Here is a 19,708-nt window from a genome sequence, read left to right as displayed (position 1 = left end):
AACTTGCTCCAGAAGAGCTGGTTGGACCTCATCCTAAAGAAGCATCTAGCATTCCAATGCCTGAGGCAGATTCATTGGGAAATCACTGGAACTTTCTCATCTTGTATGTATCCCCTTGAATTCTATATTACAATTTTGTTACTATTTATAGAAAATGTTAAATAGGCTATATCTACCTGGCACAGCCTATCAATATTTTCTTCTGTTGGCATTACAAAATATATTGCTGGAACATCAGGAATAGGGTCTCGATCAGAATGAAGAAGACTGAAAAGAAAAGAAACTTTAGTTATTTAATACTAAGCAAACAAACTAAAAAGCCATTTAAAGAACAAAGACATCACTTTGATCCTATGAATTTACTTGGGATTAAGCATCACAAAAAGCTGAATATTATTTATTATTTTTATCATCTTTCCATAAATGATGGTCTATAATTAATTATACAAAAAATGCAAACAGATCTATAACAAAATATTTTTAAAAAGTTAAACCAACATTGAACACACTAATGTGTAAAATCAAACTGATACTTTTAAGTTTTAAGTTCTACTCAAAAACTCAAGAGTAGGGACTAATTAATTAATAAGAAAGCATTTTATTTTATTCCATGACAATCTCTGTAAGTGATTGTATCATGGCCAGGAAGGAAATAAGATATACTATTTAATGAAATATATTTTCTCCTATCACACTTTTGAACTCTACTGAGACTGTTTTGACACATGATTAAAACATATATTTTTAGATTTTTTTCTTGGTTTTTTTTCAGTATTTTTCAAACTAATAATTTTGTCATCAATGTCATCAAACTTGTTTAACTTTATACTGACTGGCATGCTAGTGTTTCAGGTCTGCTTTTGACAAGACAGGGCAATGGCCCTGATTAGTATTGGGCCCTTATAACTTTCTCATCTACTGCGTCATTGGCAGGATATCCAATTTGCAACTTAATCTGATAAACTTTCAATCATGTAAAATCTTTCAAATACTATGCATTACAATATATGCACAGACATAAACATACACAATACATACAGATGCAAAGTAATGCCCATATCTCTTAATTCTTTCACAGAGAGTAATGGAGATATTATGTCTTGGCCAAATCTGTCATAAATAAGAACCTAAAATGGAAACACAAATAATATTAAGACATACATTATGTATATAATCTTAATATACTCTGTGTATGCTCTTTTCCCACTAACACTTACTATATAGTTAATATTGTAAGTAGTCCTCAACTAGCTTAAAATATGGTATTATACAGCTCTCTCATTCAAAAAGTAAGGACATCTTTTATTTAAACAAAGGAAGGGATGAATTTACAGAAAGGATAAAACAGTAAGTTAAACAGTTTTAGTTGCAATATTAAGAATAGTTTTGAAAATAAATGTTCTTTGATGTTTACAATTGTTTTTTTATACAGCCTTCATCAAAATTTCAGACCAGCTAATTTTCAATTGTCATTTTTTTTCTATTTACTTCTTTATCACAAATAACAATTGCTCCACCATGTCACCTTATTAGCTAGAATTATAAAAAATATTTTTCACAAATATGACAAGGAGGTTAATTTGACAATATCAATTATCTTGGATAGAAGAACAATTTATAACTTGACTTACTTTCCATACTGGTTCACCTGTACTGTTTTTAACAGGTGGCACGTTAAAATTCAACATGCGCTTCAAAGCCCCTGAAAAAATAAATTGTTAATAATTATAATGATCACAATTTTAAAATATTTATATTTAGGGGGGCACTGCAGAGAATGGGCCTGTAATCTTTTGAATATGCATACCAAAATGCTTCTTTTAAACTAAGGGACTAGAGGAATTCTTGTTTATGGACATTAACACCCAAAACAGAGAATTATAAAGCAAATGAAAACATGTGCAAATCTCTAGGTACCCAGCACATTTATACAAATGTCTTGGTAAGCCCTTGACACCATCTATATCAGATGCACAGGTAGAATAAATGCAATTGGAAGATCTATTCTATGTGCAAGTATTCCTTGCTTAGTGACCACAGTTGTGACTGGTAACTCTAGTCTGTTGTTAACCATTGCAATTGCAAAGCCAAACATCATATTGTTGCAACAGGTTTACAACCTCACTTCCATTAGTTGTTAAGCAAATCACAGTGGGTTGTTAAGTGAGACATCATATGACTGTGACTTGTGATTTTACTGCCAACTTCTAATGATTCTGCTTGTTGGAAGCATGCAAATATAGATCATTTGACTGCAGGGCACTGTGACAGTCATAAATACCCACAAAATGCCTGAATGTTGATTGCAGGACTGCAGGGATGCTGTGACAATCAAAAATGTGAGGACTAGTTGTACAGTTAATTTTACAGCACTGTTGTAACTTTGACTGGACACTTAAATAGGCCTTAAATACTCTTAAATTCCATTATTTGATAAATAGGACAATTATCTTATTTAACCAGTCATTATGTTCATCAAGTCTTTCAGAAATTTCAGCTGAAGAAAAGGCAAAAACCAACTATTCAAAAGATAATTAACAAGAAGAAAACAGGGTTCGCATGTAATTTATATTCACAGTTCTTCATAGCAATGTAAAAAGCTGAAGAGAAAGGTAGCTTTGTTTACAAGCTTAGAGTTTTGATTATAACTACTGTATTTTTCGCACTATAAGATGCACCCCCCGCCAAAGTGGGTGGAAATGTCTGTGCGTCTTATAGAGTGAATATTGCCAATGCCCCGGCCACCTGCCGGCCAACCCCTTCAGCCGTTTTTGGCCTCAGCACGCCCCGTTTTCCGCCCGTTCCAGACAGCGGGGATTGCCACCATCTATTGCTGTGGCAGTGGCAATGATCCCTGCCGCCTGGAACGGTCTGAAAACGGGATGTGCCTAGGCCGAAAATAGGGTACGCAGAGGCAGCGATAGGCAGCGGCGATCCCCGCAGCCTGGAACAGCTGATTGGCGGTACTCTGGGAGGCCGATCCAACCGCTAATCAGCTGTTTGTGCTGAAGCTGACCAGGCTGTTTGCTGCAAGGAGGCAAAATTGCTGGGAAGCAGAGGCAGATTTTTTTCCCCCTCCCCAAAAACTAGGTGCATCTTATGGTCTGAAGCGTCTTATAGTGCAAAAAATACAGTATATGGAAAGAAATAAGAAGACTATTGTCTTCTACTGCTCTCCTCATATTGGAGGACACATTTATAAAAACATGTTTATGTGTAGACCTTCCCTTTCATGGTAATCACTAATAATGCAGAAGGTGCCATTGATACCTTTTTTTCAATCAACAATTACGGGACAGCAATTAAAAATTACCTCCTTCACATTATTATATAATAGAATAATTACAATAGAATATAGCAAGCAACTGTTACTAAAAATCAAACTGGATGTAACAGGAGTAATTTTTAATAGGCCTGTCTTGGACTCTTCCATTAACGTTTAGACTCCCCAGGAATCAAATTGACAATGTATAGTAGACCTGCCATGTTTTCTCAGGCCTTTGAGTGTGTTAAGGAGATGGTTGACTGAGTACTTCTAGGGTAGGAAAATGGCTTACTCAACAAGTTATAAGTCTTGGAACAGTGATCCCACTGCATCTAAAAGTGTGGTTAAGTGCTCAACCTTGATTCTTGGCAATGAGTTTTCAATGGACAGGAAGGCAAACCCCTCTGGCACTTTTACAGAGAAAGGCGTGAGTAACTGAGGTCTACTTTTAGCATAACCTCTTTCATGCCATCAGAGCAAGTTGGTATTATATTTTCTACTCCCTTCCCTATACTGACACCCTCATTTTTTATGTTTGTTTAGTTTATTATTTATGGTATCTATTTTATAGTGTTTCTCTCTTCCATCTACCCAATTACTATGACAGAAGGACTACCCAAATTTTTCTGTTTGTCTTCAGCGAAGTCCCTGTTTTTGGCAGACTATGACGTTCATGCTTTCCAAAGTTTTAAAAGTGTTCTTTCAACCTGTCACCTATTATATTTCTACCATAGTTAATTGCCATGATCTTTGGATGCGGTGACAAGGAATTATGGGAGCTGTGATCAAACACACCTAGAAGACATCAGATTAGACGAAGCACCTGTTAGCTGTAGTGCATAAAAGGAGGACCCTGACTTCATTTCAAGAACTACAGGTAATATATATGAATATGAATCACGAAGAAGTCTATGTCCATTATTTCTTGGGATAATAGTTCTTTAGAAATCTTGCTTGTTTTTGGATATTACCTCTTTTTTTATGTAAGAAGCTCAACATTCTTACTTTCTTTATTACAAAATAAAGTTTATTTATTAGACTTGTATTCCTCTATATGTAATTTTTCTTGGTATATTTAAATCCACGTAAGTGTAATATTTCTAATTATGCTTGCATTTTGGACCAACTTCTGGAATGACAGTTTCTAACCAAAATGGATCTGTGGGAATATTGATGACCAGAAATGGCCAAATTGTACCAGTCCTACAAGAAATATACAGATTGCCAGTTTGTTTCTATGCATGATTCAAGATTTAGGTAACATTTTTTAAAACTTAATTTCTTGGTACTTTAGGATTTGTCTCCTTCCATACTGTCATCTTACTAAGATATGACAAAAAGCCCTTGTCTATGTCCCAGTTGGGGCAAGAAAAATAACCTTTTACAGTCACATCTAAGAATTGGAATATTGTATTTTGGGAGGCTAGGCTAGCACCCTCTCTGGCATTTTGCCAATAGGTTAACATCTTACCTTTTAGGAATATATGATCTCTAAAACCAATCTGAAAGTTAGTCTTTTTTTGGTCCCAAACAGTTAAATATTTCAACTTTGTAAATGTCTTTGCAAAGTCCCTATACAAAGGTATAGCAGTTATGGATTCTCCTACAGGTTACTAAATTGATGTGAGCAAGAAAGGTATACCCTAAAAATCAAAGCACACCATGGAAACCTGCCAAAGGATCCCTCCAAATAAAGCATATTGAAACAAATTGACAAAACAAGTTTGATATGGACTAGTGCAAAATGAGATTAGTTTCAAGTTATATGTTAACTCCATATTGTTAACATATAACTTTAATTGTTCTGAACTGAACACATTCTTCCTTCTTCTGTAGCATAATAGCAAGTAATTTTTACTTCTAAGCTCAACCTCTGAGAGCATACCTGACATGGAGTTTATCTGAAAAAAAATATTTTACCTACGATATTGGGCTGTAAACCAAGCTATAAAATCAACGTCTCATAATTTAACAGAAGTAGAGATGGCACTGTCTACCTTGAAAAAAAAAACCTGACTCTAATGCAACTTTCCTCACCCAAGTGATTTCCAGATGGTTTAGATGACAAACCCCATAATCCCAATGAGCATAACCACTGTTGGATGGGAATGATAGATGCAGCCATCCATCAAATCTGACAGCACCTGGTTGGGGAGTGGACCCTCTGTTTTACAAACTCCAAGTACATGCTTCTTATAAACAATTCACTCTTATATTTTCAACTTATCCTGTTGATTTTAAAAAGTTTAAACCGGCACACCAGCCTAAAAATTAATTCAGGTATTCCTTTCTCTCTGAAACAATTTCTTTTGCAAGGCAGTATAGGTAGTCCTTGAGTTACGACCACAATTGTGTGGTGGTGCAGTGGTTAGAATGCAGTATTGCAGGCTACTTCTGCTGACTGTTGGTTGCCTGCAATTTGACAGTTCAAAACTCAGCATGCTCAAGGTTGACACAGCCTTCCATCCTTCCAAGGTTGGTAAAATGAGGACCCAGTCTAAGTGCTATGGCACCCAAAATTTATGTTGCTAAGTGAAACATTTGTTAAGTGAATCACTACAGTTGTTAAATTAGTAACACTGTTGTTAAGTGAATCGTAACGATCTTCCGTCGTGAATCTGAATCAGTTGTCAAGCATCCAAATGCAAATCATGTGACCATGGGGGGGGATGCTGCAACTGTCATACGTATGAAAAATTGTCATGTCACTTTTTTCAGTGCCGTTGTAACCTCGAACGGTCACTAAGTGAACTGTCATAAGTCGAGGACTACCTGTACTGGTGGAAAGCCGGCTTCCCGTTTTGCACCATGCCCTTAAACTTTAGCCCACGAAGTCCTTCCTAGCCGGTAATCCCCAAGGCTAAGCGAAAACGAAAATAAAGAAAGGCCTCCAGAAGCACCCTAAGCGAGAGGCACAAGGGGCATCCCAGTAGAAGCCACCCCAGTAGTGAGGGCTCCATCAGCCCAGCCGAGACTGGGCATGCCCGCCCGCTGGCTCTCACGACGGGGCAGAAAACAGTTCTCTCACATAAAAAGCACCGAAGCAAGGTACAGCGACGTAGGGAGGGCCGCAGTTCCACACCGGACAGACACGAAGGAGGAGGCCCTAGCCTTCCTCCTTGGAGCCAGTCCTGGCTTCAGGCGTGCCGAAGAAGGTAAAGCGACCAGACCAAGCAATCCTGCGGGCGACCTAACGCCGGGCACTCACCGGTCTGCTTCTCCCGGATGCTGGCCGCCATCTTCCCCTGGTGTTCGGGCCGACTCCGCCCCCCTCACCGCCGCGCCATCACCAGCCCGGCAGACGTGGCGCGCTAGAGGACTACGCGGGTTCTTGCGGGAGCGCGGCGGGCGGAGTCTGGCGAACTCTTGGTCGACCTGTCGGCCCTGATGCTGTTGCCCCCGGGGTGGTGGTGGTGGTTGCTTCCTTTGAGAAAGGGAGAGAGATGCCGCGTCTTAGTAGACCGGCGTTCCCGCTCTGTTTCTTGAGGAACGGCATTTGGCATTTTTTCCTGTCGTATTCTGCGACTCGTTCCGGACATCATTCACTTTGTGGGCGACAGTTGGTCGGATGGCAGATGCCGGACGGCTGGATTGATAACCCTCGGCACTGTTTTATGGGACTTTTATGAGTGTGAAAGCGGATCGGCGCATTTCAGCTTTCATTTCTAAACAAACCTATCGCTTCGATGCTTTTAGGGGACTAAAATGCTTCGATGCTTTTAAGGGACTCCCCCTTACATTCTAAAAGTTAAAAGAGCTGTTATCGTTTGTTCTCCAATACATTCTTCCAGCTAGCGGACCCTGCTCTTGCGGGAAAAATGCTAGGAGGAGGAGGATGGTGACGACGACGTGACGGTGATGACAACGACATTCTTACAACTGGAAAGTACGCGTAGGATCTTGTTCTTTAAACTTTAGCCTCGCTTACTGCAGCTTAAAACGGAAGCAAAACTACAACTTTTCCGAATGCTAACTAAATCCCCTTATCTCTTGATTTTTCAGGGTGGCTGAGGGCTGACTGGAACTGGATTTAACATCTGAAGAGCTAGTCTCGAGGCAGGCATTGGACGGAATTGCTTCAGGAATAAAACGAAAAAGACTGCACAAGATTGTCTTTGTCTCCCCAAAATAACCAAGAATGATTTAAGTTCCACTCTTCTTTCTAGCAGTGGTTAATTATCCCTGTATTTCACAGGCATTTCTGTATCCGAAGCCTAATTTCTGGGCATCAAATTAGATAGGCAGCTTGACTATTTTTGTAACAAATCTTGTTTCTATATCAGAAGAGTTGGCAATGGGAGCCAGAGGTTTTCTCATCTGTAGCAAAAATTAACACATGAGAGCTGATTTCCTTCAAAGCAATTTACTTTTTAAATAAATCTGACATTGATAATAAATCAAAGGAAATTGAAATGGAAGCAAAATGAAAAAAGCAAAAGGGGAACAGGAGTTCCACCTGTGTTAGATGAGATTGGGATTTAGTTTTGGTGTAGACCCAAATCCAACCTTGAACCTAAGCAGCACTTTTCCAGATTTGATTGATGTGCTATTTTGGAATGAATCTTTTGGCTAAACGACTTTAGTTATATTCAATTTTGATAAAAAAATATATAGTGATGACACAGAAGCTATGTTCAGACAATTGCAATAGAAAAGCTTTTATTGGATCATGTAACCCCCTTATTAGAAGATGCTGTCTTAGCTTCCATTCCAGGCAAAATCCAAAATATTGGTTATGACTTCTAAAGCCCTATTAATTCCTAAGATTTTAAATTAGTTTTTCTACATAGGAACGATAACATTTTCAGTAAAAGATCTTTGTTAGAATTAAAGCTCTTGGTAAAGATTTGAGGGTCTTCTCTTTATCCGTTCTCATTCTGGAATTCTTTGTTGTTTCTGGAATTATTGTCTAATTACTGTCTGGTCATAGCTGTTCTAAAACCTTATATTTCTGAGCAAATTACTGAATGTGGAAACAAATAAACTATTACATATATTTTAATAAAATTCCAGTTTGAAAATTGAACCAGAAAGTTCAATTTTTCTTGCTATGGCTTCACGCTTTCACTAAAAGGCAGAAATAAGCCAATTTCTTACAAATTGATTATACAACATTGGCTGCACATATGCCTTACTTTCACTTTTAAAAGGATCATAAATTTAAATCTTAAATAAACTTAAACACTTAAAGGTTAGTTTGTCACATTTATAGATACTGGAAGAGAAATTTGTTTGATTAAAGTTGTCCATATATGAATACAACTGCGATATTTTAAGACCACCAACTTTTGTTACTGCTCAAGATTTAAGGAAGACATATGGAAGTCAATTTTACAAATAGATGCATACAATTAGAGAATGCAATTGACTTAGTTCACACTTTTTCTCAAAAATCATGAACCCAGCTTTTGATAGCATTGACAAAATGTCTATTATTACTTTTAGCATTTGACAGTTCTCATTCTTAAGTGTAATTAGAGCAGAGGATAGGCGCATACCTTTTTAATCATGCAACACCAATTGTTTAATCCAGTATTATCAAGTTAAGTCAAGTGACATGGCAATGTTTAATTTTAGAAATCTCACATATGAAATGTCTTTGTATGGCAATCTTTTGCCATAAAAGCAAAACACTTCATATTCATTCCATTAGAATTAGCTTCACTTTCAAACTATGATTGATGTGTAATAATAATAATAATAATAATAATAATAATTTTATTTCTATACCGCCCTTCTCCCGAAGGACTCAGGGCGGTGTACAGCCTATTTAAAAACACAAAAACACAACAACAATTTAAAATTTAAAATCATTAAATAATTAGGCTCCAATTAAAATCCCAGAAATTTAAAATACCCCAATTTAAAACGTTATGTTAATAGCCCTGCCTGGCGGAACAACAGGGTCTTCAGAGCGCAGCGAAACACCCGGAGGTCGGAAATCTTTCGTATTTCGGGGGGCAGTTCATTCCACAGGGCTGGGGCTCCCACAGAGAAGGCCCTCCCCCTGGGTGTCGCCAGCCGACATAACTTGGCTGATGGCACCCGGAGGAGACCCTCTCTGTGGGAGCGGACTGGTCGGTGGGAGGCTATTGGTGGCAGAAGTCGGTCTCGAAGGTACCCGGGTCCTATGCCATGGAGCGCTTTAAAGGTGGTAACCAACACCTTGAATCGCACCCGGAAGACCACTTGGAGCCAGTGCAGCTCGCGCAGGAGGGGTGTCACGTGGGCGCAACGAGTTGCACCCATAACCACCCGCGCGGCCGCATTCTGGACCAGTTGGAGCCTCCGAGTGCTCTTCAAGGGGAGCCCCATGTAGAGAGCATTACAATAGTCCAACCGGGAGGCGACAAGGGCGTGAGTGACCGTGCGCAAGGCGTCCCGATCCAGAAAGGGCTGCAACTGGCGAATCAGGCGAACCTGATAAAAGACCCCCTGGCCACGGCCGTCATGTGCTCTTCTAAAGACAGCCGTGCGTCCAGGAGGACACCCAGATTGCGAGCCCTCTCTGTGGGGGGCAAAGATTCACCCCCAATAGTCAGCGATGGCACCTGCTGACTATATCGGGGCGCCGGAAGCCACAGCCACTCGGTCTTGGAGGGGTTGAGTCTGAGCCTGTTCCTCCCCATCCAGGCCCGCACGGCCTCCAGGCAGCGGGACATCACATCAAGGGCATCGTTGGGGTGGTCTGGGGTGGAGATGTACAGCTGAGTATCGTCAGCGTACAGATGACACTTCACCCCGAAACCACGGATGATCTCACCCAGCGGCTTCACATAAATGTTGAACAGGAGAGGCGAGAGGACCGACCCTTGCGGCACTCCCCATGCGAGATGCCTCGAGGTCGACCTCTGTCCCCCTGCCAACACAAACTGCGAGCGGTCGGAGAGGAAGGAGGAGAACCACCGCAAAACGGTGCCCCCTATTCCTAACCCCCTCAACCGCTGCAGCATGATACCATGATCGATGGTATCAAAAGCCGCCGAGAGGTCTAATAGGACTAGGACAGAGGAGCAGCCCCTGTCCCGAGCCCTCCAGAGATCATCCACCAACGCGACCAATGCCGTTTCAGTGCTGTACCCCTGCCTGAAGCCCGACTGGTACGGGTCTAGATAGATAGCTTCATCCAGGTGCCGGGGAAGTTGTCGTGCCACCACGCTCTCAACAACCTTCGCCACAAAACGAAGGTTGGAGACTGGACGATAGTTGGCTAATTCAGCCGGGTCCAGGGAAGGCTTCTTGAGGAGGGGCCTCACTACCGCCTCTTTCAAGGCGGCAGGAAAGGCACCCTCACTCAGAGAAGCACTTATAATCCCCTGGAGCCAGCCTCGTGTAACCTCCCGGGAGGCCAGCACCAACCAGGAGGGACACGGGTCCAATAAACACGTGGCGGCACTAATCTTACCCAGAACCCTGTCCACATCCTCGGGAGTCACAGGATCAAACTCCTCCCAGGTAACATTCTCAAGACCTGCCCTCGTCTCCTCCCGTGGACTCATCCAGTCGGAGTCCAAGCCATCCCGAATCCGAGCGACTTTATCGTGCAGGAATTGCACAAAATCCTCAGCACGACCCTGCAAGGGATCTTCCCGCACTCCCCCCCGGAGGAGGGAGTGGGTCACCCTAAACAAGGCGGCTGGGCGGTTCTCTGCAGATGCGATAAGAGCGGAAAAGTGGTTAGACTTTGCCGCTTTTATCGCCACTAGGTAGGTCTTGATATAAGACCTCACCTGTGTCCGGTCGGAATCGGATTGGCTAGTCCTCCAAATGCTCTCTAGGCGTCTTTTCCGACGCTTCATCTCTCTCAGCTCCTCAGAAAACCAAGGAGCCAGTTGAGATCGGCATCGGGTCAGAGGCCGCAAAGGCACGACGCGGTCCAAAGCTCCAGCGGCCGCCCTTTCCCAGGCGGCCACCAGCTCTTCAGTCGAGTCGTGTGTTAGGGTCTCAGGGCACGGCCCAAGCTCCGTCAGGAACCTTTCGGGTTCCATCAGGCGCCTGGGACGGAACCATCTAGTTGGCTCCGTCTCCCTGCGGCGGGGGGCGGCGGTAGGAAAGTCTAGTTGGAGGAGCGAATGATCTGTCCATGACAAGGGTTTAATATCTAGGTCCCCTCTACCAAGATCATTCAACCACTGACCAGAGACAAAAATCAGGTCCAGAGTGTGTCCCCCTATGTGAGTGGGGCCTTGAACTAACTGGGTCAGGTCCATGGCCGTCATGGAAGCCATGAACTCCCGAGCCGCCTCTGACGCCTCACCCGCGGATGGAAGGTTGAAATCCCCCATGACAATAAGTCTGGGGGTATCAACCGCCACCCCGGCAATGACGTCGAGTAGCTCGGGCAGGGTCGCTGCCACGTGGCAGGGAGCCAGGTACATAGTCAGCAAACCCATCTGCACCCCACGGCCCCACTTCACACAGAGGGACTCACATCCGGCTATCTGAGGAACAGTGGTCTCCCTCGGACAAAGACTTTCCCTCACAATCACCGCCACTCCCCCACCCCTCCCCTGGGCCCTTGGCTGATGAAATGCACGGAAACCTGGTGGGCACATCTCAACGAGGGGGACCCCCCCCTCCTGGCCCAACCAGGTCTCCGTAATACCTGCCAGGTCCGCACCCCCCTCCGAAATAAGATCACAAATGAGGGGGGCTTTATTAACCACCGACCTGGCATTACACAACATCAGCCGCGGACCCAGGGCCTGAGACTCTACACAACCCAGGACACGAGTCACGCATCGGGGGCCGGAGTGCGCAATTGCTCGTAAACAGCGTATGCGCACCCCCGACACTTGATATGGCCCCCTGCGTCCGTCATACCTGCCCCTCCCACTCATTATTTCAATTTCACAGCCCTTCCTGTCATCCCCCTGCTTCCCGGTTAAATTTCCTTTCGCGACCCTCCTGCTGCAACTAATCGACCCATCATCCCGCTCGGTTGCTATCTGGACCCCCCCAGGTCCGCTTTTACAACCCCCCCTCCCTCCCGGGTCCCCTTAAAATTTTTTTAAAAAATTTTCCTAAAAAACCCCTCAACCCCCTCTTCGCTACATGCCATCTCTCGGGGTTCCAAAGCCCGTCATCAAGATAGGCCCTCGATAATGTGGAGGGCCAGGCCTGCGAGACGGGGGGAACCTCGCAGCGCAAGAAGGTCGGCTTTTTGGAGCATCAACCGAACCAGAGATGGGAAAAAGGCCAGTCCGGGGGTCTATCATAGTCCAAAGGGATAACTGAACATACAGATCACAAAATATCCATTTGTAGAGCTGGACTCCACTGTCCTCTCACGACAGGGAGAAGGTCCAATGTTCTTTTTCTCCAACAGAGGCTAATAGCCAACCATCCTCTCACAACGGCCGGTCCCGTTACAAAAGTTAACGGGAACAATGTTCTATCCTCCCCGTTGGGATACAAAAATCTCTCAGTTCTTTCAAATGGTGTTCAGTCTCTCCTACCAGCGAGGGCATGAGTGGAACATAGTGGGGGGGGTCCAGAATGTCCAGAGCGTAGTAGTTCGTAAGCCCCTCCCCCCATAAAAAAAAGGGGGGGGAGGCAGGGGGAAGGAGGGGGGGGAAACAATATCCCCAGAGGAGGATAACATCTCTTCCTCTGCCGATCTATAAATCCAGGCCTCCTCACTTCGGCTTCTCCTCTCCACTCTCAGCAAACTACCACTGCAGCATCCTGTGGCAGACGTCGCACCGGAGCCAGTGTCACCCCCACCCCAGCACCATAACAGATGCATGGGGGGGGGGCAACCAGCGCCGCCAACTGGCCTCCACCGCCAGCACCGCCTTGGCTCTGCTGCTTTGAGTGGGGGGGGGAGGGGAGGGGGGGCATCGCCCCACGGCCGTTCATACCACCGCCGGAGCCACCGTCCCCCTCCAGCCCCTCTTCTCCGATGGAAAAAACAAGGACCGCAGCTAGATGACTCTTTGCGGCCACGCCAAGCTGCTCCCACCATCGCTGCTACCGCCATTCCCGCTGCTGCTGCCGCCGCCATCACCGCCGTTGCTTTCTCGGCGCCCTCAGCTGTTCTTCGGCGCCCTCAGTTGTTTTACGGCGCCCTCACCGCCGCCACAACCTCGCGGGGCTCCAGGCAGTCCCACAGCGCCCAGGAAGGTCTCACAGCGTCGCCGCCGCCGCTACCAACCCTGCGGCGCTCCGCGGCGTCCTCGGCGTCCCCAGCACCCTTCAGGGCCTCTCCCAAACCGCTAGCCCCTCGCTCCAACCATGATGTCACAGGGGGAGCAAAAATCCTCCCCAGGTTGGGCAGGGGCTCTCCTCACTGGGGCTCGGGGTCGCAGGTGGATTTAGCGCCCCTACACCCCTCGAAAAGGCCAAATAGCCCCCATCATCAGATCGGGAGCTCACCCAGCACCGCCATCTTCGAGCATGCGCAGAATACAATCTGATGTGTAAAACAGAGTATTACACTTCTCCTGAGCCAATTTCTATATGCTTGTGTTTTGATAGAAAGAAATTTCAACTGTACTAGAAGAAACAATATTATGTAGATTCCTTGTTCATTTATCTTTTATCAGGCAAAAGTTGAATTGGCACACTATTTTAATCCTTTTTTGTAGCATATGTGTTGTTTAGAAATTAATCACTTATAAACTATTTTTATTGTTTTTAAAAACAATTTTAAGTAAAACACCCCCCCCCCCTCTCCCAAATTGGGTTTTGACTGACTTTAGGGTGTCTGAAATTAGTGGGACTTAGGTTTCACCTAAATGTTTCAAGAAATGCTTGCATCTAGATGTAACTTATTGTAATACCGGTAGTACAATTCACTTTGAAAGTGAATGGTTAGTATGGAATAGTATGGTTAAGTTTTCACTTTCAGATTAAATTCTTTTTGGTGAGACAGTGGCAACTTTAAACAACCTTTGCACAATCTTTGGAACAATTATATATAATTATTTTAATGCATTCCAAATAAACTATAAATAATATCCTTCCGAAGTTTTTATTTGGACATGGAAAGTACATCAATAACATTTGATCAAATTGTGTTGTATGTCCATCCTTTATAAGTTTATCCCACATTTAATTTTGTCATTGGACTCACAGTGTTTATTCTCTAAAGAACTTGGACCAACAGTACTTAAGAAATAAACATGTAACACTTAACTAGAAACCCTTGATTTATTGCACTTTACATGGATATAGATATATACACATACAAGACAGTTCTTGCTATATTGCTACAAGTAACTTCAAAGCAAAGTACTACAGACATTGAGAGTTACAAAAGGCTTCTTGAAATAATAGTTTTACACAAACTATAATTTACAAATTTGTAACTGCATATAAGGTTTATATTCCACTTTTGTTTTCTTAATGCCAAGTTTCATCTTTCAATAGTACGCATTTCCTTTTTCACATGTATTTTTCTCAATGGATACTTGTGTTAGAAGAAATAATAGTGAATTCATGAATCTTATTTCAAGTACCTGAGCTCAAAAGGAATACTGTTGCCCTGGACTGACATACATATATAAATCCTATTAATTTACAGTGTTTCTGTTGTAATCAGTAGATACAGTATTATACAGTCTACCAAAGTTCAAATTCAAGTACTATAATCATAATTGGAAGAATGTGTGATACTCATTCTGTAAAGATAAATTACACTGAGAGATGATTAAGGCATATCTTATTTCCTTACAGTCCATCCCCATAAACTGGTATAACATTTTGCTAGAATCACATGGTAAGAGCAAAGAATGGATAAGAAGAAAAACATCCAATATCAATCATGACACTTAAGCACCATCGACTCTGGGCAACAAAGGGAATCTCAATATTTATATATTTATAGAGTATGACCGTCACAAAGAAATAGGATGATATTGCACCAATTTCACTGTAAAATAATTTGTGACTGAAGTAATAATAAACTGATGAAATGAAACATTCAGTAGCTAATTCTAGTTGTCCTTACCCAATATGAAATTTTGGAACAAAAATGGCTTTTTCATCATCATACCCATCCATATGTTAGCATTGTTGATAGTTTTGATTTATATTACTACCTTGTTTTCACTAGAACCAATCAGAAATTAGGCAAAATATGATCCTTATGTAGAAAAAGCATGACCAGGACCAAAACTAGCAATTCTGTATGTTTGTAAGTTATTTCTCAAATATATCTTCCTTTAAAGCAAATGAATACTGAAAAGCACATTAAAACATGTTCTAGTAAAGGCATGGTGATTTGTTATTCAAAAAGCTATAATTTCTCATTAGTCACATTGAAAGGTCTTTAAAAACTACAGATATAACCAAATCTTATTCATTCACACCAAAAAGCTATTTGTATGTGACAAAACAATGAATGTATAAAGTTCACTGAAATCTTTTTGTCTACAGCTATAAAGATATGAACATCTATAAAGATATGAAATGTGAGAATTACCAACATTTACTTCTGAAAATGTTTTGAACTGTTAATAAGCAATTTTTCTAAGCAGTTTACAAGAAATATCTAGTCATCTCCCAGAAAGTTTCCCCTGTTCAGTTGTCACATATACTGCTTAAACATCAAATAGAATTTTGTAACTTACATTAATTCCACTGAAAAATGAAATTAAAATATTCTAATTAATTCCAGCATACAATCAAAACCTCAGTGGAAATAAAAAAAACCTCAAAGTAGTATTTAAACTACATCTGCCAAATTTCTGCAAAAATGCCAAGATAAAAATCTCACTTTTCAAATGAAAATGTAAATAACCATATATTAACATGAAACACCTTCTAGGCAACACCATATATAAGACTATGAGTTCTAGTCCTGCCTTGGGCTGGGTAACTGTGGGTCAGTCACTTTTTTGCAGCCCTAGGAAATAGGCAATGGAAAATACTGAAAATCCTCCTTGGGGGGTGGGGAACCCTGCAGGGATTTGTCCAGATAGTCTCTGAGAATCCAACATGATTGAATGGAAAAAAATATATATATTTCAGAGTATAAGACACACATTAGTTTTTGGGGAGGAAAAGAAGAAAAAAAATTCTGCCTCTACCTACCAGCATTCATAGGTATTCATCTGGCTAGCGTCCTTGCAGCAAACAGCAAACAGCCTGGTCAGCTTCAGCACATTATCGCAGCCTGATTCAGCACGAGCAACTTGTTGGCGGCTGGATCAGCCTCCCTGGCTGCAAGGATCTCCATAGCCCATCGCCGCCTCCGCGTGTTGTGTTTTTGGCCTCCGTGTCTTGCGTTTTTTGTCTCAACGCGTCACCGCTGATCACCACTGCCTGAAACCGGCCAAAAATGTTACGTACGGGGGCCAAAAATGTGACACACTGAGGCGGCAATCGGTGGCGATGCGCTGTGACCATCCCTGCAGCCTGGAACGGGTCTAAAATGGGGTGTGCGGAGGCCAAAATCACAAAGCGCCAAGGCAGCGATCGGTGGTGATGTGCTGTGGCAATCCACGCAGCCTGGAACCGGTCTAAAATGAAGCATGCGGAGGCCAAAAATGCAACACACGGAGGCCGAAAATGTTTTCGGCCAAAGGGGGGCCAGCGGGTAGGTGGAGCTTCGGCAACATTTGGTGTATAAGACACACAAACATTTCCACCCAACTTTTTTTTTTGGGGGGGGGGGAAGTGAGTCTTATACTCCGAAAAGTATGGTATATTAAAAAAAAATTAGCTCCAGGGTATTTACACAAGCATAGTGTTCGTGTATTCAAAAGTATGCGTAATAACCAGTTTTTTAAAAAACAAAATAAATTACAAAATACTACATACAGGCAATCCTCATCTAGTGACCATTTGTTCAGCAACTGTTCAAAGTTACACTGATCTTGCACAAATGATGACTGGCCCTTGGAGCTTTGGCTATCTCAGCAATCCTGCAGTAACATGATTGTAATCTGAGCACCTGCAATCCTGTGATCAAAAGTCAATGGGGAAGCTGCAGTGGTGGTTGCAAGTTGTTGGAGTAAGTCATTGCATCACCCTACACCCCTGACCCTGTGCAGCACTTCTCATGGACCCTTTTCCACCTGGCAGCAGCTACTTACCTCCCTGCCAGCTTGGGAGTTGCATTTTCCCTTTGGTTGTGGGAAGTTGCCAAGATGTTACCTCATCTAACAATTGTGGGATTCATTTAATAACCAGGACTTTAGGATTTGCCTTTGCTAACCAATGCAGTTATGCTTTACAGCCGCATTGCTTAGCAATGGAAATTCCAGCCCCAATTATTGTCATAAACTGAGGACTACCTGTACACCAGTAAACTTGTAATAGTTTCTCTCATAGATCCACAATCTTTGTCTGGTTGGGTAGCCAGAATTTAACTAATTCACACTGAGGAAAGAATTTGAATCAAATGTTATTTCAATCACATTGAAAATAAGGCCCACCAAACTGCTTGTTTACAGAAGAGGACTGAATTTGTGTAACACTGAAATAGGAGAATCTTCAGACCTAAGTACAAGTAGATTTCTGAAAGCCAGGAAATAAATGTTCCCTTTCAAACACATTAATTCTTTAATATAAGAAATTGAAATTTGCGGTTAGAAACTCTGGGAGTAGAAGCATTCCATCCATTCTGCTGAAATATTAACTCCATCATGCCTGGAGTGCTTCCTCTACAGATGAATTCAAGTGGTTGAAATAGATATCCTATACCCGTGGTGGTACACTGAGCCATATCTGTGGGACGCGAGCGTTGCCCTACCTCAGTCCAGCACAAATTTTCGGGCCTTCCGGGCCCATTGGAAATCGGGAAACAGACTGTTTCCAGGCCTCTGGAGGGCCTTGGGGGGGGCTGTTTTCACCTTCCCCAGGCTCCTAGAAAGGCTCTGGAGCCTGAGGAGGGCAAAAAAAATGGGCCTACTGGGCCCACCGTGCCATCGCGTGCCAAAAGCGGGGGGAGAGTGGGGGGGTCATGCGTGCATGCGTGGGGGGACGGGGCTCATTGAATTATGGGTGTGGGCACGCGTGCATGCAATCCACCCCCCACTACCCCCGCTTTTGGCACGCGATGGCAAAAAGCTTAGCCATCACTGTCCTATACCTACTGTAAGCTTTATTTCAAATCACTGATATACATGCTTGCCAAGGATGAAACTCTACTAATGAAGTAGCCTTATCACTATATTCCGATATATATTTTGCAGAACATTTCAGAATAGCGTACTCTATATACTTTTCACCCACACAATTAATTTTCAATAATTGAAATTCAAACAATTTAGAATAGCATGGATAAGCTCCAGAAATTTTTATTGTGCAATTTAATAAGTGACGACAGAAATAACTTTTAAATGATAAACTGCTGTGATTAATCTTTCAGCTCAGCACAACCCAACAAAACCAACAGGGAAATGTGGCCCAGGGGGAAACATAAATTTGCTTTTTTCTCCTCTTAGAAAAAGCAATGTCATATCAATCTGAATTAAAGCCATTTAAAGGGATTGGTGTATCCATACATGTGTGTGAAAATGTTGTGTGTGTGTATAAATTATTCCATCACCTATTTCATAAAATTTAATACTCTACATGGTGTATCTGTAATGCATCCAACATAATAGATTTTAGAAAAATGAAATAAAATTCATAATCTTTCTAGTAAAGTACCGAGTAGGGAATGGCATTTCTAACTTTGGTATTTCTGGGACATATACAAAGCTAACTCATCTCAGCTTCTAAAAGTCTTATTTAAATCAAATATTTGCTTCAATTTGCATAAATGTGAGGATAATTCTTAAAGCATCTACATACATTTTTTATAGTATGCATAGTCTTATAGAAGATAGTTTCAGAGTAAAACGTCCTATTCCAGGTTTGAAATAGCTGCTTTAGTCTAAAACAGACTGAAGTTTAGACCTCTCCCAGTATAGCCAGAATAATGCTAGGACTCCTCTGGCAAGGGTGGAACTGTTATTTCACGGAAAAAGCACTTTTATGTCCAAACATATCACCATCTCTAACTGAAATAATAAAACTGAGTTAACAAACACATCTGACACCAATTATAGCTTTTCTGAATATAGAATTCCTACCATGCAGTTTTTAAAAATCCTTTTATATTCAAAACTATTTTTTTTTTAAAAAAAAAATTAGAATGATTACAGAACGGAAACACAGTTATTTGGGCATAATCCCACAAATGTTCAAGACATTACATATATTTAACAGAAAATAACATGAGGTAATCTTTAGGGTTTTCCCCCCCCATGTTTAGCTAGAATAAAGAAGTTTGTGTGTGAAATTAACATCTCCTGAATCAGGAATCCACATAAATAAATCCACACTTCAAATCTTTACACAAAAACACAATGTATAAAAGTTGATATATTACAATTTGGAAAGGGTTCCTGAATGCATTTGCAGAAATTTTGATGTGTAACATTTATGATATAAAATGGAGGGTACACCACAATCTCAAACAACCAGTTACTTGCTGGTTTGGCCAAA

General features: G+C 42.1%; 1 protein-coding gene across 1 annotated transcript in view; it reads right to left on the bottom strand.

Moving 5' to 3' along the window:
• The window catches only part of SCFD1 (sec1 family domain containing 1), a 52,434-nt gene extending 45,913 nt beyond the window's left edge, over positions 1-6,521 (bottom strand). The window contains exons 1-4 of the mRNA XM_070931368.1: positions 6,474-6,521; positions 1,632-1,702; positions 1,039-1,127; positions 177-267 (exon numbers count right to left, since the gene is read on the bottom strand). Of these exons, the coding sequence (XP_070787469.1) occupies positions 177-267; positions 1,039-1,127; positions 1,632-1,702; positions 6,474-6,504 (282 nt within the window). The 5' untranslated portion in view covers positions 6,505-6,521. The remainder of the gene's footprint in view (positions 1-176; positions 268-1,038; positions 1,128-1,631; positions 1,703-6,473) is intronic.
• Between the last annotated feature and the right edge of the window lie 13,187 nt (positions 6,522-19,708).

The sequence above is a fragment of the Pituophis catenifer genome, unplaced genomic scaffold (genome assembly GCF_029215685.1).
Source record: "Pituophis catenifer annectens isolate HBS135680 unplaced genomic scaffold, rPitCat1.0.hap2 SCAF_1, whole genome shotgun sequence".
Lineage (NCBI taxonomy): Eukaryota > Metazoa > Chordata > Lepidosauria > Squamata > Colubridae > Pituophis > Pituophis catenifer.
The sequence above is the reverse complement of the archived record's forward strand: the minus strand, read 5'-3'. Positions and strand labels throughout refer to the sequence as shown.